The sequence below is a fragment of the Dermacentor silvarum genome, chromosome 8, assembly GCF_013339745.2.
Source record: "Dermacentor silvarum isolate Dsil-2018 chromosome 8, BIME_Dsil_1.4, whole genome shotgun sequence".
In the NCBI taxonomy this organism is placed as follows: domain Eukaryota; kingdom Metazoa; phylum Arthropoda; class Arachnida; order Ixodida; family Ixodidae; genus Dermacentor; species Dermacentor silvarum.
Genome location: NC_051161.1, coordinates 177,167,672 through 177,190,150, shown reverse-complemented (window position 1 = coordinate 177,190,150; position 22,479 = coordinate 177,167,672). Strand labels below are relative to the sequence as shown.

Sequence of the window (22,479 nt, the reverse complement as noted above, 5' to 3'; positions counted from 1 at the left end):
CTCTATGTCGCCATACAGTGAAAGGCGTGCCATGTCACAAGCACGGAGGAGGCTATCGAGGTTGGAGGAAACTATCGGACGAAGCTATCGCACAACAACCGAAAGTTCACAAATACTTTTCTGTTTGAGCGTCATGACACAAATATAAAGCAAATACAAACATCACTTCGGAACTAATGGGCCATGCAGTGCGCCATTCGAAATGCCATGCTGAGCCTCATAGCTTCACTTGCTAATTTATGGTAATTTATTGCGAGACGGAGTGAAAATGCAGGGGCTAATTTTTGTGCTCTAAAAGGTTGGACAAAGATGAGAGCAAGCCCAAACGTCACGTAATACGGAGTTCTACCTCACTGAGACCCCTTTCTGCATGACTAATAGTGGCAGTAAGGTGCGCTTCAACACTCACAGGGCATGCAGGTTGTATTTTTCATATTCACATTTCTAGTTCGGTGCCACTCGAAAAACCCACTTCAAACAGTGCAGTGAAATTTACTTTCTTCCACACTAAAATTTCAGATGTGCGTTCTCGAAGTAGTTATACAGCAGAATCTCATTGATACAATCCCATTACGTACGATATCCCGGCGCCAACAATCACGATCAAGAAGACAATAAAATGACCCAATGCAGCTACGTTTATTTTTTACTGGTTCATTCGTTCCAGGAAAACACGATCTTTCGGCACCAACATTCAGTAGATCACAAAACTGCAATCATATGAGATTCATTTATTTATTTATTACAAATACCTACAGCACCCGAATATCGTAGGGGGGTTAATTACAAACATAAAGGTCAAAGATAGAACTTTGCGAAAAACAGCATGGTACTAAAAATACAATCATTGTTATTAGAGAGAAAGACAACACATCCAATACCAACTACTTGGAGGAAACTTCAGAGGCAGCTATCGTCAATCTAAACCACATGCGTGATCTCACGATCGATCACTGATGAGCCACCCACAGGAACACATTAACGACAAGCCTTCCGTGACGGTTTGCAGCCCATTATCACATTGGCCGGTGGCAAACTTTTGTCACAACCACACTATTGGCCACACTGTCTAGCCGATTAGGCCTAATTGTAGCTGTGTTGTCGGTGGCTCAAGTTGCGGTTACCGGATCAACGCAAATCTATTCACAGCAGTCGCACGACCCTCAGAAACCCAACAAACTGCCTCGCCAACGAAAGTGAGTGCACGGGATGACCGTTGCAGTGTCATGGCCGCATCTTTGCAAAATATTTTATGGTGGTCCCTCGTTTCAAATGCCATTCGTAGGCACACGATTGCCTCTTTTGATAGCTTCGAGTGACCCGCCACAAAACTAGCCTTGGATTTGCACGCAGACTCGAAAATATAATGTGACAGCGTGCAAACTTGCCAGGGGCCTCCCAATTTGAGAACTCTTTAGCGGCGACACCGACTGGGGCCGACGGGTGCGGTGCCGATAACCATGCGGAGCGGTGCTGAGTGACGTGATGTGCATTCCCAGCTCAAGTCTGTCAGGTAGATTGGCCTAATGAGCTGACAATAACTAGCAAAACGCCCCTGCCATAAAGATGGAAAACCTGTTTGGTGGAAGAAAACTGGAAAGCAATATTTTCTAAGCAATAGAAGATTACCGTTAAGCACAGTATAGCCCACTATTAAACTGAAAATCCCAATCGGTATTTAGAACAACTTTGCCATTTCTTCAGCTTCAGAGGGAAAAAAAAGCACTTAATTCTATCTGACATACATCCTCTCAATAAATAATATTTTTCTGACCTTCGTATATGAACTGAGTTGTTATTAGTGCTGGCATACATCTCGATTCATCGGTACTTAAGGTACTGATAGCTAGCAAGATTCTTGTCAAGTTATCCTCCTTAGCATGTGCAGCACAGTGTTTCGACACAATATTTGGAAGCATAAAAGTTTTCATTAAATTTTCTGATATTCGATTCTGTATACGGCTTTTTTGATTTGATTCGATATTCGATTCAAAACCTACTATTTGGTATTCACACACTCCTATCTATTAGAAAAGTGTTGGATGTCTCTTTTTCTGACCTATAGAGATGCACATCTAGCACTGTGTTATTTGTTTTATTTATGCCGAAGTGAATTGGGTCAGGGGTAATTCTTATTGAACACCCCTCGTATATAGTGTACCAAATGCATTGAGCTATTAAAGAAACTGTAAATTTTGGGAATGTTTTATAAACATGATTCTGGACACAAGTGTTAAAAACAGCCATACAAAAGCCTCTCCTTCCCCGGCCCCCTCCTGTGGAACTGTTCCGAACATCACGTATGCTGTTTCACTGTAGCGGTGACAGGTAGCGCCACCATTTCGTTGCAGTGGTGGCATCATTTCAGTCAATGTACACATCAGGCTTATAGCGGATTAACCAGGCAAGTAAGGAACGTAATTAAGACTTACCGCGGAATGCTACCTCTCTGTAAAAGGCAGTTTTTAGCTTGGGACAGTCCTATGTACAGTTAAACTTGCTTATAACGAACCTCCATATAACGAATTCCTGGATATAACAAAGTTTTTGTATTCCCCGCCGTGACTAAATAGAAGCACATGTATTTGAAACCTCTACGTAACGAAGTGGCAACAGGAGACCACCTCGATATAACGAATTTTCCCCGCCGACAACCTAGAGATTTCTCCCCATATTTTGTCATACATGCGCGAGCAGCAACCGAAGCAACTTCTCTGCCGCGACGGAATGAGAAGTGGCGGCGGCGCGCTTGGCGCGCTCAAATTCACGGCGCAAGAGCGAGCCCACGTGTGCGTGCGTGTGAGCGTGCGCGAGGCGGGCCTGCATCTCTCGACCCGGCGATCTTGCCACCGTGGGCGTGACCTTTCCCCTTCCCTTCATTCAAACCTGACCCCGCCGCTTGCTGCAGCTGGCCCAGCCCACCAAGCCGGCACTCTCCTTTTCCTGTTGATGTTGCTGAAAGAAAAAAAAAAAGTATTTTTTTTTTCAACGCGTTGGCTGCGTCACTCTCTGGTTACTGCGCAAGTCTCTGCACTTCACTCCACTAAGGTGACACTATACGACGCTACGACGCCATCGTGTCGCTCGCTCTACGTTTCCGACACCTCGCGCTTGTGCGAAACTACATGCGTCCACGCATTCAGTACCTGGTGTGACATTCGAAGGATGAGTGCTGCGACGAAGAAACGCGAGATATTGACCTTGTCTGCAGTTCGCTTCGTTATATCCAGGTTTAACTGTACATGGGGCTCCTATCTATATAACATGATTGTTGCAATGTACTTAGTATGCACCGGCGGCAATATAGGCTCAAAGAAACATGGTGGGCCTGCATATTGTGTGGCCACCATTGTTTGCAGTGTGCGTGTATGTGAACCACCAATGCTCCTGCGGGCCATACCTGGACCCGGCCAAGATCGGCCAGCTGCCCCTCCAGCTCGGGCCGGGTTCCATGAACCGGGTGCTGCGCGAGGCAGTGCAGGCATGTGTGGATTGCGCCCTCAACGAGAAGAATGTGTACAACCTGCTGCGCAGGGGTGACGGTAAAGTCATCATCAATGGTGAGTCTGAAAACCACCAGTGCATGAGGTGGTACATCTAGCAGCAGTGATGCATGTAGTCTTAAATGACAAGCAAAATCGCACTTTCCAAATTGAATTCACAGAAAACAATGTTCAATTATTGAATCAGATGTGATGCAGACGCACCTCAATAGAATGAATAGGGATGTAGTCAAAGGTTTGATGGCTAAATTCAGAGTAGTACAGCAATTGTAAATCTTGTCATGAAACAGTAAAATGACGAAACGGGCCTTTCATTGCCCATACAGAAAGAACCTTGTTCACAACATGGTGATAGAAAATCGTCACCGCTGGAACAGTTAATGTACGGTTTAAACCTTTCAGTGTCTGGTTTTTGCAGAGGTGATGCACTCCCATTATTGTTTTTTTTTTTTTTCTCTGATATTATAAAACCAATGCAACAGTTTATGTTTGGTTATGCCGAAGGGAAAAAATGACACGGTTAATGGCAAATGCTTTTTTGGTATGGTCCTCGCATTCCTAGCTGACAAAAGAAATATAAGCCTACAGCATAAAATCAATAAAAGCCGCCGCAGACTCAAAGGCGCCATCATTCTCAGCACTTTTTCACGGTGTCAAGGTTAGAATCAAATGCAGCTGACGTCTTCCTCAGATGACAAGCTGTCATCCTCCGAGTCCGTGCTTAGCCATATTTTAAGTCGGAAGAGCCGCCACTCTAATCAGCAGTTGAAGGTGCCGTGCGAGCAACCATCTAAAATCGATGAGACGGCCATGCTCAGGGAAGGACAGCTTTTTATTCAAACCCAACCAGTCGAACCAAAGAGAGCGAAAAATGAAACGAAGTGGTACAGATGAGAGAGATACAACAGTGGGCAGAGCCATTCTGGCACACCGATGAAAGGAGCCCTCGTCGCTACAAAGGAGGCATGCCGTAGTGAACATAGCAGGAGAGGAAAATAGAATAAATACTTCTATAGACATACGACAGTGTCACGTGTCACCAATCTCGGGGGTGTGCGGGTGTCATGAGAGATGGGGGTGGAAGACGCACGTCGACACAGCAAACAGATTTTTAATTACACTGCAAGCCCAAACTTCAAACAAAACTCGATCACACTAAAACGTGGTGAATAAATACTAATACTTGGACAATCTAAAAGTACTTAATAAACACTAAACATGTTCTTAATTCTGCCTACGATAGTCTGTGGCGTTTAGTCTATGAAAGTCGGGCAACCCTGGCCTACGCCTGCGACGCTACAAAGAAGAGTCGTCTTACTGCGCTCGTCGTCGCATGTATGTTTCGGTTCGAAGTTTTTCGGCTCTTCTTCCAAGAAGTCAGAATTCTTGTCGATGCTGTAAACGTTGCTGCCTTGCCGTCGTCGCGCTGCCTCGTTCGTCTTAGATGTCGGCGCCTCGTACTTGATGTGGCGCAGCATTGACTAGGCCCACCTTGATAGGCCTAACGTCGGGACGCGTCGCAACTTCTTCGCGAGTGCCAACATGGCGTCCCGAGGAATATCGAACATGCCGGTCTGCCGCAGAAGAGGGATCCTCTCTGGGGTGCCCGGTCCCGCCGTGAGAGACTGCAGCCAGTCCAGGAGCCTCACTCGAACTTTGCCGACGTCGACGGCCACACCTTGGATGGCTAGCGTCACGGACTCAGCCGAACCCCCAAGTCTCCCGTCGCCAGAGCGTAGTTGGCGATGCGACCTTCCTGGCCCAGAGCCACGTCGATAATCCACTCAGCGCGTGACCCGAGCCGTAATGGCTCGGGTCACGCGCCTCGAGGGCTTGTGCTCTTCTTCCGCGCCACAGGCGGCCTCTTTCATATGATTGCAGAAAGATGCGGTGGCCTTGCGCTACGGCACCAATATTTGAACGCAAAATTGACGCCATTGACTCCTCCCCTCGGAAAGCAGCATCAAAGCCCTTCTCTGACCTGCTCAAGGCACACACTTTCATAGTGAAAACACCTCCTCAACAAAGAATAATTCCCACTGAAATGCTAATGTTGCCATTAGAAGTCTAAGTGGACCTGTGTAAAGTTTCGTTGGCTCTTCGCTGCAGCCTTTCTTGTTTTAAAATGTTTCAAAATATAGCCTCTACCTTGGGGAACCTGCATCAGGTTGTGCTCTCATAAAGGCCTAGCGTACTTTATCAAGTATAGGATTTGAAAAAATAAAGTGTAATTCATGAAATTTTGGCAATGCAGGTAAAGGGACAGAAAAGATCATTGGGTGCCAATAATCAATACTATCTGGATGATAGGTTTTTCGTGGGCCTTATGGTTTAATGCCTTCCCCTCATGTATGTATACAAATCCATCCGATGAATAAAGCAGCAGCTGATAGTCATCACCTGTGTTGTTTTTGTTTTGTCTTAGTATGTTGCTGCATGTTTTGTCTCAGTTGCTGCGCTGTCTTTCTCAGGATGATTAGTCAGGCATGGGCCACCATCCTGTATGCGATTGTTGCAGAGCCATTTGATAAATGTAGAATGTCAAACATACAACAATAAATTGCCATCTGAGAATGATGATTATGTACATTAGCTGTATAAATTATATTCTGTAAAGGTAAAGTTCGCTGGTTTCATCTTATTGCCAGAGTCACTGGCACGCTACATTTTTCATGCTAAAAGACTGGGTGCACAAGTGGTTCCAACTTAGCTCTTAATGTCATTGCTACGTTGTCTTTTTACTTTGAACGCATATAAAGTAGGTGCACATTCGATTTAGGGGCATGTTAGAATCGAGCCAATAATGCCAAGTGAGGCAGCAATGTGTTTTGGCATTTTTTTTGCCTCTTGATTTGACCAGCCCAATAATTCTATCGATATTAATGGTAGTAGGTAATGTAGGAGAAGAACTACCGTATTTACACGATTGTAAGTCGACTCGAATGTACGTCGACCCCCCTAAAATTGCATGTCTCAAAAAAAAGGGCGGGGGGGGGGGGGGGAGAAAAACCACGCGAGTGCATTCACACAAGGGAAATTTATTGATGGGGTTGCTAAGACTACTCATCGTCACTAGAGTCGACCTCACTGGCACTGCTGCCTTCATAGCTGCTGCGGTCCCACAGCACGTCGTCATCAAGTGCGAGTCCACACTTCGCGAACGACCGCACCACGCCATCGCGAGGTACAGCCGCCCACGCAGAGAGGACCCACCCGCACACAGTAGCCAGGGAGGCCTAACTTCCTTGCGCTGAAGCCGCCACTGCCGCACCACACGTTCACTGACTCCAAACTTGCATCCCGCTACGCAGTTGTTAGTTTCCTCGGCATGGAGGATAGCAGCCCGTTTGAACGCTGCTGTGAACGAGCGCCGAAAGTTCTTGGCACTCATGACAGGCGCGACGATTCAGCACAACAGCAGAAGTGACAGATGCGCGCAGCCGTCGGAAACAATCGTATCTCAAAGAAAAGCTCTTCTGCCAACTACTAATACCCCCCAAACGACGGCTCATCCGCCAACTACCATACCCCCCTAATGGCGGCTCATCCGCCAACTACCATACCCCCCAAACGGCGGCTCTTCCGCCAACTACCCATACCCACCAAACGGCGGCTCTTCCATGATCGATGCTCCCACAAGAGCCGTGCGCTCGTGGTGTGCGCAATCAAAATGTATGCAATACGGTAAATTAATACGCTACGCTTCTACTGTAACCATGGAAACATAGGTGCAAAGTTGTAACCACGCCGTAGCGCCCCTGATTTCTCGTTTATCTTGGCGCCACTAGCGGTACACGGTTCGGTTTCGATTCTAAGTCGACCCCCCAATATCGGATTGTCAAATTTGAAAAAATGGGCCGGCCTACAATCGTGTAAATACGGTACCATCAATCCGCCACAAAGGCTACAATGTTGTGCTGATAGAGTTCAGTTCTGGAATACGTGCTTTGTCCTGGAAGCATCCCTCATTACCCACTGTACAGTTTGGGGAAGAAGAACTACAGTTAAACCTGGATATAACAAAATTGACAAATTCCCGAAAAACTTCGTTATAAAGAGGATTTCGTTATATGCAGGTTCGGCACGAAAATTAGAAAAAGAAACGCCTACCGTATTTACTCGATTCTAACGCACCCTCGATTATAACGCGCACCTGTTTTCCGTTTTCGTTGAAGCACTCATCCTTGGAATGTCACACTAGGTACTGGATGCATGGACACGTGTTGTTTCGCTTAAGCGCGAGGCATCGGAAACCAAAAGCGAGCGTCACGATGGCATCGTATAGTGTTACAGTAGAACCCCGCTGTTACGTTCCCGGGTGCTGCGTTTTCCCAGCGGTTACGTCGTTTTCAGCCGGTCCCGGCACAGCTCCTATAGAACCCAATGCATTGGTACCCCGCTGTTGCATAGCAACTGTGGGACCATTCCCGCATCGTACGTTGCGAACTTCCACCCCGCGCCGGCCCGAGCGGCCATGTTGACTTTTCATGTCGCTATAGGCGCCTGTTATTGTATTTTCGCCCTGGTGCGGGGTCCCCCCTTTGGCTCCCCTCCGTGCGGGCGTTTGTGCAGTGCTGGTGCCGACGGTTTAAGTAAACGGTTTCCGTCAACTCAGGGCTTTACTGTGTTTTTGTGTGCGTCGCTCGGTAGCCCCTTACGGCCTCTGAGCTCGCGCGCGAGCGGTGCTGGAGGCGACGGCTGACGCGGCCCCTTGGCTCGCTAAGCTCAAACCCGCGGTGGTTGGTCTCCTGTGAGACACCAAGAACCCACAATTGACAAGGGTCAACCGGTCCACCAGCAGTGAAGACTCCACTGAGGCTCCTGCTCTCGGGGTCATGGATGCGGATCCTGCAATCCCGCCGGGCCAGAGGTCTACTTCGACAAGCTCCTCAAGGAAGCGAGGTACTTGGTCTAGCACCAGCGAAGACACTGAGATTTACTCAGTCACAGGCGAAGACTCATCGGACGACAGCTTTGTATCGGTGAGGTGCCGAAAGGCAAAAAGAAGACTCATCAAGACGTCATCACCCGGGAATACATCAACCCTGCATGCAAAATCTGAGCGCTGGCCGCACACCATCCTTTTCATCCCTGTGGATAATTCCATCAGCCTTCGAGGATTAAACAGGCAAGCTCTCTCCGTTTTCCTTGAGGGAATGGCACCAAACGAAATTAAGGAGGTCCGAATAAACACGCGAAAGAATGTCTTGGCTGTCGACACAACCCGGGGAAATGCGCTGGATAAGCTCCGACAAATAACAGAATTGGGAAACATCAAAGTAAGACCGGTTATACCAATGGAAGAAACCTGCACTGCCGGCGTAATCTACGACATTGACCTGGCAATTACGAACTCAGACCTGCCCATTCTGATTAAACCGGCATATGAAGGAGTAGTCATAACGCACGTATGCCGCCTCGGAAACAGCCGCTGCGTGAAGATAGTTTTCAAGGGCGACTCTATCCCTTCACATGTCAAGGTTGGTTGTCAAACATGTCAAACGGCCGACATGTTGTTCGGCCGTTTGTCCCTAAGCCACTTCAATGTCACAAATGCTTTGGACATGTCGAGGGCGCCTGTGCAAAATCTGCAGTGTGCCCTCGGTGCGCGGAGTCGCACACTGCAGACGTCTGCCGCGCAACCAGCATTAGATGTGGCAACTGTAACGGTTCTCATGAAGCCACATCTAAAGACTGCCCACGGATCAAAAAATAATTTGCTATCCTGAAACAGATGGTTAGGGACAGCTCATCTCACAGTGAAGCTTCTGAAAAGATCCGGCGTCGACGTCATCGACGGAAACGTACAACTCAAGGTGCAGTTCATGCACAGATTGTGCCAACGAGATCAGCTTCGAGTACAAGCAGACCCGAGATCACAAGGAGGCCTCCAACAGAAAATCCTTCCCTTGTAGAAGACTGGCCAGCGCTCTTGAGCGCTCAGCCTTCCAAGGAGACTACACGTTTGATGCCTCCATCGAAGCAACCTTCAGTTGATGTTCTGCCAACAGTAGACCGCGAAATCATCACGATATTGCGGTCCATAATTGATGTCATCAGAGTAATGCTGACCAGCATGGAAACGCCATCCGCTCGAAGGGGACTACAAGTGCTGGACTCGCTGAGCCCAGTCCTAGCAACCCTCGAGTGAACCATGGCTGACAACCACCAGTCATTTCGTAAGGAGGTCAAAGAAGCATCGATTATTCAGTGGAACGCCAGAGGTCTAAGATCTCGCATTGCTGATTTTCGCCAGTTTGTACATGTTAACCGATTTCCAATAATCGTTATCTGTGAACCAAATTTAACACACCCTATCAGACTATCTGGCTACGAGTCAATTACGTCCTCAAATAACAACGGAAATAGCAAGGTAGTCGTCTTTATTCGCCGCAAGCTTACTTACGTCATCCAGCCTGTGCAACCTCATGACGACAATTGGTATGTCTGCTTAACCGTCAAAAATAGAAAGCTCACCTTTACACTTGTAGGCGCGTACCTATCTCCATCAAGCCCGTTTGACACCAAAAGACTAGAAGACATAATAAAAGCGTCTCCTGGTCCTTGGATTATCACAGGGGACTTTAACGCCCATCACACCATTTGGGGAAGCTCAAAAGTCAACGCAACCGGACGAAGACTCGCTTTGTTTTTCTCCAATCATGACCTCTTGCTGCTCAATGACGCTAGTCCTAAGTTTCTACGGGGCAGTGTACAGCAGCTGCCTGGACTTGACCTTTGTATCACGCCGCTTTGCCACGCGCATTAAGTGGTTTTTGGACATTGAGACATAAAAGCGATCACATCCCCACCTACCTCAAGATTGACATCATGTCTAACACTCACTCGCCAAGCACACTACGAAGAATTGATTGGACTGTGTTTAAAAACCACCTGGAGGACGCTTGTCAGAAAGGTCTTTTATCTGGACTGCAGGAAGCTATTAAAGAAGCGGCGCAGACCGCTATGTGCACGCTCATGTGCTCATCGAAGTACTCGCAATTCGACCTGGAGTTGGAGCGACTTTGTGCTATTCGTCGTCGCGCCGAATGAAGATACCGACGCACGAAGTCCATTCACGATCTAAGGACAGCCCGGCGCACTCAAATGAAGATACAACGCCGCATAGATAAACTGGAATCGGAGCGATGGACAAAGTATTGTGAGTCCCTTGACCCCCACAAGCCACTGTCTCAAATATGGAGAACTACGTTCTGTTCCGGAACAACGCTTTCCATTCAAGGCACTAGCACTTTTCCAATGCCGACAAGACCTCGACGTAGCGGAAGATTTCTGTGCCATGATTACAGGCCAGTCAGTGGGATCAAGTTCCCTTACCTTTGACTATGTTCCGGACACACGGGCTCACGCATGGATCTGCCGTTCACCACTCAAGAGCTCGACGCTGCACTTGCCCTATGTAATCGGTCGTCGTCACCTGGACCAGATGGTATTTCTTACCGTACCTTGTACCACCTCGGTGAACTAGCGCGAAGTGCCTTGCTGAACATCTTCAATGAGTCCTGGGAGAATGGAAACGTTCCTCAAGAATGGAAGACCAGCCGCCTGGTACCACTCCTCAAACCTGGCAAGTCTCCTCTAGCGATTACTTCCTACCGCCCAATCGCGCTGGCTAGTTGCATTGGGAAGGTGATGGAACGAATGTTGCTCGCCAGACTTGAATGGTACCTGGAACGCTATGAAGTTTATCCAGACGCAATGGCTGGCTTTCGACGTCACTGATGTTCCATTGACAACGTCATCGATTTGGTTACTTACGTTCAACATCAAAAGACGTGTAAGCGATTATCTGTCGCCATGTTCCTCGACATCAAAGGAGCATATGACAATGTTCTTCATGAGGCTATATTAGAGGCTCTGGAAATGGTTGGCCTCGGCGGTAGGCTTTATCGTTGGACAACAAGTTATTTACATATGCGGTATCTATTTGTGAATACTGAAGACGGCCCAACTTCTCAACACTATACACACCGTGGAGTACCACAGGGTGGTGTGTTGAGCCCAACACTCTTCAATCTTGTGCTCATTGCCCTCGTAGAATGCCTACCAAATACGGTGAAGTTGTCAATATATGCGGATGACATGCGTCTGGGCATCTGGCGTGACGCATCCTCAAGTACGTGCAAGGCTCAAAAAATCTGCGGCGTTGAATGTGACGTACCTTAATGAACAAGGCCTCAAGATTTCCCCAGAAAAATGCGCATTGATCGCATTTAGCCGGAAACTAATGACACCATAACCATCGATGGACAAAATATCCCTTACATCAGAACGCACAGGTTCTTAGGGGTAATCATCGATAGTGACCTTTGTTGGAGTCCCCATGTCACCAACCTAAAGAAGCGCCTGACAGCCATCTCTCATCTCTTCAAGTTTCTTGGAGGAAAATCCTGGGGTACTTCAGTACACGCGATGATGCAGCTCTACAGGACGCTGTTTCTCGGGTATCTGAGGTACAGCTTGGCAGTGCTGACCAATACCTGTAGAACTAACATTCGTACAATCGAAAGTGCTCAGGCACAGGCACTTGGGGTCTGTCTAGGGTTGCCACAATGTACATCAACATCAGAAACCATTGCAATTGCACATGACTACCCAGCCAAGGTTCACATTATTATGGAAGCGCTCAGAGCACACGTCAGGCACCTTGCTCGCACCCCTTCCCACTATCTAGCCTCACTGCCAGAAGACCGACCACGTGCCTCTTTTTGTCAGACAATACTGCCTTATCATATGTACCTTCCATCAGGTTACACAGCTGCAACGAGAATTTTGTTTCCTCCTTGGTGCTTGGCTCAGCCACAAGTTCAACTGACAGTGCCTGGAATTCGAACGAAAGCCGAACTCTCATCACCAGCTCTCAAGCAACTTTCGCTGATCATGCTCTACGAAAAATACAGTGATCATACCCACCTATACACTGAAGGTTCAACCACCATGGACGGTTCTGCAGGATCTGTGTTTTTTCCTGTGAAAGTCTCCACCTTGAAATTCAAGACATCACACCAGACGACATCGACAGCCGCGGAGCTTGCTGCTCTTCGTAGCGCACTTCGCATAATTCGTGAGGAACCACCTAACAAATGGAGTGTTTTCAGTGACTCCAAGGCAGCGCTACATTACATTGCCTTACACTGTGGACCCTACAAACAACTAGTCCTCGAAATCCAAGAGCTCCTTCATTGCCTCGTCGAGCAAGGACACGACATCACCTTTCAGTGGCTCCCTAGCCACTGTGGCGTAATGGGCAACGAATATGCTGATGAAGCTGCTCGATCTGCTCATGAAGACGGCACACAGGAACCAACCCCGCTGTCAAGAACAGATGCAGCAGTGAAATTTCGAGTGCTTGCAAACGATGCCACACAATCGTTGTGGAACACACCTAGTTTGCAACACACACGTCTGCATCGACTGGACCCCTGTCTTCGACTTCGATCTCCACCTGGACTATCCCGACCCGAAACAACAGTACTTTGCCGATTGTGGCTTGGTGTCGCATTTACAAAGTCGTTTGCTTTCCGCATTGGATGGGAGGATAGTGCTGCGGTGAGTCCACTGCGGCGACGAGGAAACAATCTAGCACATACTTTGTCACTGTCCCCAATACAGCGCACATAGGCAGTCATTCGCGACCGCGCTGGCAGGTCTTGACGACCGGCCGCTTTCGGAGCAGACAGTCCTGGAACGCCGGCCTATACAGTCGTCACACAACAAGTCAGTCAAGGCACTCTTGAAGTTTTTGCTATCGAGTGGACTATCTGACAGACTATAGTTCTCACAGACGTTTCCAACTTCCTTTTCTTTTTCTTTTTTTAATTCCTTGAATTTTTTTTTTCGTGACTGCTTTTTCTCTTCCCTAATCTTTCCGCCTTTCATTTCTCCTTCCCCAGTGCAGGGTAGCAAACCAGAATCTTTTCCGGTTTACCTCCCTGCCTTTCCCACCACGTTTCTCTCTCTCTCTCTCTCTACTGTCCCAAAAAATGTTGATAAAGCTTACCAGCACAGTTGGCACGTTATAAATTTTATTACTGTTGTAAATGTTGGAGCCTAGCAAGGGTGTTAATTATGTGTGTAATGAGAGGCCATGGCTGAAGTATAATTCAGAGAAGGAGTGCGTTTTCCTTATTCCAACTTTACTGAAAAAAAAAGTGGTTTTCATCTTACATAACACTGCTTTGCTGCAGTTTGTTTTATTTTCCTTATCTTGTACTTATCCTAGATTGACTAAAATGAGATTATGATGTAGCATATATGGCTTTCATTCATTAGCACTTGCTTTTGCCAGTGTTAACAATGAAATTTGAACGCAGTATGCTTGTCACCTGTGTCAAAAAAGGGCTGTAATGTAGCCAATGATAGGTTGAACAGTTCTATCTTTCTCTTCATTCTGAGCATTACTAATAGATCTTTTAAATCTGTCGAAAACATCTTAGAGAAAGCTGTATGACAATCTCATATGCATTTTTGAAACTTAAATAATTAGGTGAAATCCAAAATATATATTAAAGGGAAACACCAGATTTTTGCAAAGCAGATCAGAACATGAATGAACCAAGGCACACATGTGAGAAAATGTCTTAAGCAAGCTCCGTGATCATTACGACAATCAAACATGCCAGGACATGTTGGATTTCGGAAGGCTCATCAGCAATGTCTGAATCAGTCAAGGACGCGCTAGCAGATGTAGCAGTACCCTCTGCTGGCACATCCATCAGACAAGCCCTCAGAGATGTCCATATCCATTGTGGCTTGAGAGAGACCTGCCTGAATATAAGAAAAGCATATTTCACTTCAGGAATGGTGGGGGACATCTACCACAGTCATGAAAAGGGTATGATCAAACTGGAAACATGCATTATGGCTGCATACAGCTGTGCATCAACTTACTGGCTCAACTTGATGCTGTTATGTTCCCGTGGATGTAGCTGCTTCACTTTAAGGTTGACTCATTGCTGTGGCATTGTCCTTTTCAAGCGTCTGCAGTTAAAGAATAACCCACCAGATATATTTTTAAGGTCCAACAATAACATTTGCTGTGGAATGCATTTACACAACCTTTGCAGAGTCATGCAAAAGACCTCGCATGATCTGTGCTTGCTTTCCCTACACACTGCATCCCCTTGTGTAGAAAACTATGTTTGATCTAAGTGTGCTTGTAAAATACACATACGGCTAATTGAATCTCGGTAGAAATGGAGCTGTAGTAACTTTGCAGTGCATGTTTCACACAAAAATATCAAAGATATAGCTGTAACACATACATAATGTAATGTAATGCCCCCTCTGTGATGCCTACAGGCCTTCAGGGTACTACTAATAAATGAATGAAAATGATGTTCACTCCTGTAATTTAAAGTAAAACTGTGTTATTTCATCTCAACTGTCATTTACCTGTTGTTTAACATATGTCAACCAACATCATATCTTCTGAAAAAAAAATGATATTTAGCCTCAACATGGGGAATGATTGAACTTTGCAACATGATGTTTGAACTTTGCACTCACAAGCCGAGTTACTACGAGCAGAATATTCTCTACAAAATTATTGTTCTTGGCGACTATTGCAAAACTTAATATGTTATGTGATGACTAATCTTTCATGGTTTCTTCAATTAATTAGTTTTATTGCAATTTTGATTGTTTTCAGCCACAAGAAATACATACAAAATTCAGTCAATAATAATTTTTATAGCAGGAAATGCAATTCTTCGACAATAAATAGTTTCACATTGTACCTTTTTAGGAGTGTACGCTAGCTGATAAAAGTACTTTAAAGAGAAATAAATGTTTAACATTTAGTGGGAATTATGTCTAAGTTGGAAAAAAAATGGCTTGAATAGTATTTCACCACTATTTCGTCAGTTATAATTCGCACGAGCACATAGTCACTAACAATCGCGAATATTGCAGTTCCATTTTCATAAATAAAAGAAACGTTCATTGTGCTTACCTATGGAAGGACAGACCATCGCGCCGATTTCCTGTTCGATTAGGGCATCCTGGCACAAAACACTTCATCACGCAGGTGCGCCTACTGCTGACGGGAGTTCTCTCCAGTCTGCTATGAGGCCGAAGACTTTGAGCATATCTCGAGCAACAGTGTCGACTGCGCTACGGGCCGGCACGGCCCTAAATATGTTCGGAGTCTGCGGCTCGCCAGTCCATCCTTAGGCACAAGACGGGACGCATTTTTTTCCCGTAGGGACAGTCGCTTCGGACCCTGCACGCTCGCTTAATCACGTGCACATTTTGCGGGGGCGAAAGTCATCGTTTCCCCGAAGACGTCGTCAAACGCAACGAATCGTCGTCGGAAGGGTGGCTTGGTTGCCCTCACACGTTTGCAGGGCGAAAGGTTCCCTCGTTTCCCTGAAACCACACCGAAACGCAACCAGTCGTCCTTGAGGTGGTCCTCCCGGGTTGTTCGGCGCAATGCCGGTTAACCGACACCTTCGTTCACAACAGCCTTGGCGCCTGTTTGCTAATTAAGCGACGAGACTCAACTGCTTCACACACTCGAATTCCTTCACTAACCTCGGCGCGCGTTTGCCAAGCCGAGTATGTGCGCATATTCCGAAACCCCCGCAGCAGACGAAACCGAAGCCACCGAAGCGAGCCGAGTAAGATCTACCGCTTGCCTATCACGTGAGGGCCTATTTCCCATCATCCCATTCCTCTAAATTTTTTATGACTAGGCTTCAAGATTGTCACGTGACGCTCCCTCCTAGTTTTTTTTCCTTCCTCCATGGTGCTCGCAATTCACCAATCCTAATCTGCCAGCGGAGAGCGAAAATTCTCCGCGCTGGTACAGTGGCTAGAATTAGCGCTGGATCGTACTGGAAGTCTGCGCACAGGCGTCACAAAAATCGACTTACGCTCTGCATGTTTCCATGGCCACCAAGATCGCCATCCCCCAGCGAGCGGAAGTGACGTATGCTTCTTGTCCTATTTCTGCCCGAATCCGCGCCTCGGCAGCGGAGCAAGTGAGAGCGATCCGGCGCGGAGCGAGTTGATCCGAAACGACCAGTGGAAAGTGCGAACCCGCTCCAGCTCGACCAGTGAAATTCGGACTTGCAGCCGTGGAGCAAAAAATCTTGCTCCAGATCGACCAGTGAAAAACGCCAGAAATCTCGCGCGCACACGAAAGAAAAGCAGGCAGGAAGCGCCTTCTTCCGGGGGAGCGAGGGGGGGGGTTGCGGGCGGCGTTGTCACGGCTGCTGTATACTTACTGTCTGTATACTGTCACGGCTGCTGTATACTGTCACGGCTGCTGGATTAAAAAAAAAAAAGCGGCCGTGGTACTGTACTCCGGCATTAAATGCGTACTGCGCGGCGGCGTGCGGTCGCATGGGCAGTATCTTGACAAGCGATCTGCGTTGGGGCAGAGTCTAGGCAGTGTAGGTGCGCCGGCGGCTCGTAGCTTTGTGCGTGCTGCGTGTTCTCGGCGCTCAGTTTGCGTTGAAGCGATAGACAACAGCACGAAGGTCACTTCGCTCGCTTCTGCAGCGGCGCTTCCACACGCCGCTAGCGTTAACGCACGACTTAGCACCTGATGCGACAGCCTTCTGTTCCATTGTGATGGTCTTTCGTATTCGCTTTCCACTTGGCTCCTCACGGTCGAGCATCACGTGGCACACAACACAATGCTCTGCCATGTGATCGAGGATGCAAGCGAACATCGCCGCGCTGGCTTTGCATAGCCGGCTTGTGGCTTCCGAGATTGCACCAATGCCAGTACAATGTCGGAGGCCGCGCCCACTTTCCAGCCTGCACGGCGCACCGCATGGAGAGGGAGAAGCGGATGCGTGGCCTTGGCGTGACCGATGAGATTGCGCCGGGAAAGTCTCTGAGGACAGGGCCTGCTGCAGCTGCTTGCGCGGTGCGCCGTAGAGAAAGAAGTTGATGCACTAATCATTCGCACCACCGCGCAGCATGGCGCGACTCGTGGAGGCTCGCGCGTGACCCCCGAGATTGCGCCGGGGAGATCTCAGAGGCCACGCCCAGCTGCGCCTGCCTGCGCGGCGCCACGTGCAGAAGTGAATACACTCTGCACGTGTTCGCAACACTGCACGCAGCCACACAGTTTGGCGTGGCTCGCGCAGCCAAGCACGCACAGGTCAGTTAAGAAGTGCGATAGTGAGCTGCGGCTTGTGCACAGCTACGTGCGCCGGTGAGAAAGACCAGTGTCGTTCGACAACGTATTCGATGCGGGGCAACGATCGGGCATTTTTGGGTTTCGGAGATGAATTTTATTCATTATATTCCATTGGCAGAACAATTTCACTTCGTTAGAACAAGGTTTTAAATACGAGGTTTAAATCCCTATGGGCATTTTAAGGGGAATTTCATTTACTTTGTTATATCCATTATTTAGTTATATCCTGTTTTGTTATAACGAGGTTTGAGTGTTCCAGCAGCGAGCAATCTCGCTGGTGCCAAGCTGGTTAGTCAAACCATGCATTGTACTGTCTGCATTTAGAATGCTCTCAGTGGCATATCAATGAGGTGACAGCTTATTAAGCATGGCTTTTGAGCAAGATGACCAACGCATTTGAGTAGGCACGCACTGTGTTCAAACGAGGCAAGCACACAGCGCACACTTTCAGTGGGATCGCAGCCCGATAAGGATGCTCGCACCATATTGTCACGAGCCTCGAGAAGTAGCCCTGAAGGATTAATAAACGTAGAGCAGCTGGCTCTTGGAAGACGCGACCGTCGGGGCTGGCTCGAGCAGAGAAGGAGCGCGCGGTCTTCTTTCTTCTCTTGGGCTCGACCCACTCTTGCCCTCGACCCACTACCTACAGGTGGCAATATTGAGGCATCGTGTCATCTGAAGGCGTCTGCTAAAGGTGTGACAGTCTATTTATTTTATTTATTTATTTTATTACCCACAGCGCCTTAACAGGCATTACAGTTGCTTGAGTTTTCTAAATGAAACTGTTCAGAATTTACTATGCGTCAGAAATTAGCAGCGTCAACTTCTTGCATGGCTGAAGCCATTTGTGAACTCCTCGGATGATAGGCTTGCGTTAGGATCAGTCATCTGACTGCGAACGCTGACATTTTTGGTGTTGAATCATGTGAAAGTGATCGACCGAGAACACTAGTGGCTCCATTTAGAAAAGGATCTATGCAGTCTATGTGCAGCCAACGGTCTTGTTTTTTTTTTTTTTTTTTTTGTAACTCAATACTCCACTTATCTTGAACTTTTTTACTTTTTACAGTTTTAAGGTAACGGAGCTTTTTTGTACTGAATTTTAACAGCGGAGCTGTTCAAGCCTGCCGTAATGCGTGCCGCCTGCCACTGCGTTGCCTAGCAACCACCTCGCGGAGCGTCGCGCGCTACTATGCTCGGGAGAGAGAAAGAGAAAATGAGAGCGAGAGAGAGAAACAAATTGTAGCAGCACCAACGAGGCAACGCGCAGAGGTGCTGCCGACGCCAACCGCACTTCTCCGTTTCCCCGCATTAGCGCCGAACTAGAGTGTACTAGTACACTCTAGTCGAACGCTCGTGGTGCCCGTGACTGCAGCAGGTGCCTCTGGCAGCGGCTCGGCCGAGCTTCCACCAGCTGCGCGCTACTGCGCATGCGCCGTGACGTCATCCCGGCGTTTCGTCTGCTGCGTGCCGCCCGTACTTTGTGCATAGTTTTCACCCCACTTCCCCTACGTGTGCTCGGACTGCAAGTGCTTTGCAAGGTGTTCCCCGATGCCACGGACCACTTCGTATAACTTAGCATCACTTCGTATAGCAAGGACCAGCTAGGAACCCATCAGCTCTGCTGTGTCTTTAGCCTTGTGCCACTAGTAAAGCTACCCCTTTTTTTTTCGTAATGTTTTTGAATTTAGTTGCTTCTTGCGATTTTACATAGTTGCGGCATGTTTTACAAGTAAGTTGTAAAGGTAATTTGTTTATTCAGCGTAGTTTATTAAGAAGGTGATATCGGGGATAGCAATGCTTATTTTTTTTTTTTTAGTATGTATTGCGGACTCAAAGTCCAAGCAGTGTACGCATCATAATCGAACAGATAATACAAAGTATGCAAATGAACAATGAACAGTAAATTAAGAACATATTAGCGGTAAGGAATTCCAGTATTGTATCTGGGAAAAAAGAAAACTTAAATGTGTCTTAAATGTGCAAAATAAACCCGCCGGGTTTGCTCAGTCAGCTAAGGGTTGCGCTGCTGAGCACGAGGTCGCGGGATCGAATCCCAGCCGCGGCAGCTGCATTTCGATGGAGGTGAAATGCAAAAACGCCCGTGTGCTTGCGTTGTAGTGCATGTTAAAGAAACCCAGGTGGTCAAAATTTATCCACTACGGCCCTCCACTACGGCGTGCCTCATAATCAGAACTGGTTTTGGCACGTAAAACCCCAGAAAGAAGAAATGTGCAAAATAAGGTGGTGTCAGGTATTTCTGGTCGCTAGGTGTGACAGAAACGAAAAAGGTTCAATAACTAGTAACTGTAGCCTCAATTCTTTACTTCGTATTTCGAGAGGCTGTATTTGATTGCCCTGCATTACTTTACTGGCAGAGTCAGATACGGAACAATTTTTAAATATAAACCTGACAGTGTTTCCTTGGGATTCTTTTTAATTTGTTAATGGTTTACTTTAGTGTAAGGGTCCCAAACGATACATGTATATTCTAGTTTAGGTCCACTTTAACACTAGTGGGGGCTCCTTTGAGCTTATGCCTTACGAAACAGATTTTTAAGAAGGAAGATGAACAAATGTTAGATATATGAACACTCCAAGACAAGTTGTTTGTCATTGTCACTCCTGAATATTTGTAATTAATAACTTGGTGAAGGGAACCAAGCTTATTGGTGTATGCAATCGGCTGTCTTTTTTGATTGATCAAAAAGAACACACATTTCTCTGTGTTAAGTTTCATACCCCGTTTATTGCGCCAATTGGCGAAGTTATTGACACTAACACTTATATAGTAGAACCCCGCTGTTACGTTCCCGGGTGCTGCGTTTTCTCGGCTGTTACGCCATTTTCGGCCGATCCCGACACAGCTGCCATAGACCCCTATGCATTGGTAACCCCGCTGTTGCGTCACAACTGTGGGACCGTTCCCGCATCATACGTTGCGAACTGCCACCCCGCGCCAGCCCGAGCGGCCATTTTGACTTTTCATGTCGCTTGGCTTGGTGGCTTGACGATGGCATTGGCTGCCCAAAGTGCCGGGGGCAACAACTATGACGTATTTTCGGTTTCCGCCAGCAAAAGTATGGCCCTTGAGATCCATATTTGCTATCTAAAGATGGTGTCTATGATGCGTTGTGGCCCTAAAATTGGGTTTTGGCTCAGATGTTCCGTATAAAGTCCAAGGGCGATGACGCCATCGAGACGCACCGTATGCTGTATGTGCAAGTGAAAGCGTGTGAAGGGAGCCGACGACCGCGCACAAGAAAGAAAAGCAGGCAGGAAGCGTGCCTTCTTCCGTTGCGCTCGAGGCACCGGCGAGGGAGCGAGGGGGGAGGGATAGCGGGCGGCGTTGTACTGTACCTTGGCATCAACCGCGTACTGCGCGGCGGCGCGCGGTCGCGCAGGTCGTATCTTGAAAGCGATCTGCGTTGGGGCAGAGTCTAGGAAGTGTAGGTCCGTCGGGCAGCTCGTAGCTTTGTGCGTGCTGTTTGTTCTCGGCACTCAGTTTGCATTGAAGCGATAGACAAAACACGAAGGTCACTTCGCTCGCTTCTGCAGAGGCGCTTCCACACGCCAGCGTTTGACAGCGCACGTGTCCACGCTCATCGAACGTAATGTGTTCATGTTTGCGTGTGGTCGCTGACGCCATGCTTATTAATATTGGTTAATAAGCGAATGTTTACTAGTTTATACGGACGATAAAACTAATATCCTTGCTTTGTATAGCTCTCTACTAATTTGTTATCGCAATCGATGCTTTTGGGCAAAACTACTACTTTTTTTTCGCACTTAATAATTTAAATAACGATGTGTGCAGTTCAACACTACTCCCATTTCTCAATTTTTCCTGTTTCTCGGCTCTTGTGTTTCCCGGCTTTTAGGTGTTTTCTTTTGTTTGTTTGTTTGTTTACGGTCTCGTGAAAAACGTAACAGGGCTCTACTGTCAGTAAATACTGTCTTGGTCATTTGTGAAATTAACTTGTTTAATGCACAAATGTTGGCAAACAGTTGGATTTGGACTCCAGGACAGATTGCGTTAACAATGCCATTGATATACAGAAGACAGAGCAAAGGTCACAGTACACTTCATTGAGGCACCCCAGATGTGACTGGAAGGCAATCCGATTAATGCCCGTCCACATCAACGAACTGTACGGGGTCAGACAAATAAGCTGCAATCCAACGCACAAAGATTTCCGGACTGCCAACTGACCTGAGCTTTAGGATTAGTTATCATGAGGTACCGGATCAAAAGCGTCACAGAAATCTAAGAATATTACGTCGCAACTGAGAATTTATATTGATGTCTGATGCAAAAGAGTAGTTATTAGTTGCATAATGGGGGAGAAGAAGGAACTGTCTGTGCTGCAGCTGCTTGTGTGCTGCATTCCTAGCTAAATCATTGTAAATAAAGTACCACAAGAAATTGTGTGCTTGCAGGCAATGTTTTGAATATGTAGCTTTTCACACCACACACACAGGGTTTTTACAAAACATGTTAGCATCATGCCGTTTGAAGTTGTGACAAAATATAAATGCCAGGTGGAAGAAGCCTGGCTCCCGTGTGGTGGCAGAGAGTGGCCACATCTGATTTCTCTTTTGGTGTGTGCAGCCACATTTGACGGTCAGTCACACACGTGCCGCCTACCAGCTGTGGACAAGGTGTCGGCCTTCTGGACCTACCTGGAGAACCTCTTTGAGGAACTGCTCTGCTGCGAGAACTTCTACTCCAGTCAGCCGCTGCAGGGCGGATGCACCAAGTGCGCCAGCAAGGCCCCCACCAAGCCACGAGGTGCGTGC

The 22,479-nt window shown here is 47.4% G+C and overlaps 1 protein-coding gene across 6 annotated transcripts in view; it reads left to right on the top strand.

Annotated features, from left to right (window-relative positions):
• The window catches only part of LOC119461871 (sex comb on midleg-like protein 2), a 204,085-nt gene that overhangs the window by 146,916 nt on the left and 34,690 nt on the right, over positions 1 to 22,479 (top strand). For all 6 annotated transcript variants that reach the window (XM_037723242.2, XM_049672767.1, XM_049672769.1 and 3 more), the window contains 2 exons: positions 3,360 to 3,560; positions 22,292 to 22,471. In XM_037723242.2, the coding sequence (XP_037579170.1) occupies positions 3,360 to 3,560; positions 22,292 to 22,471 (381 nt within the window). The remainder of the gene's footprint in view (positions 1 to 3,359; positions 3,561 to 22,291; positions 22,472 to 22,479) is intronic.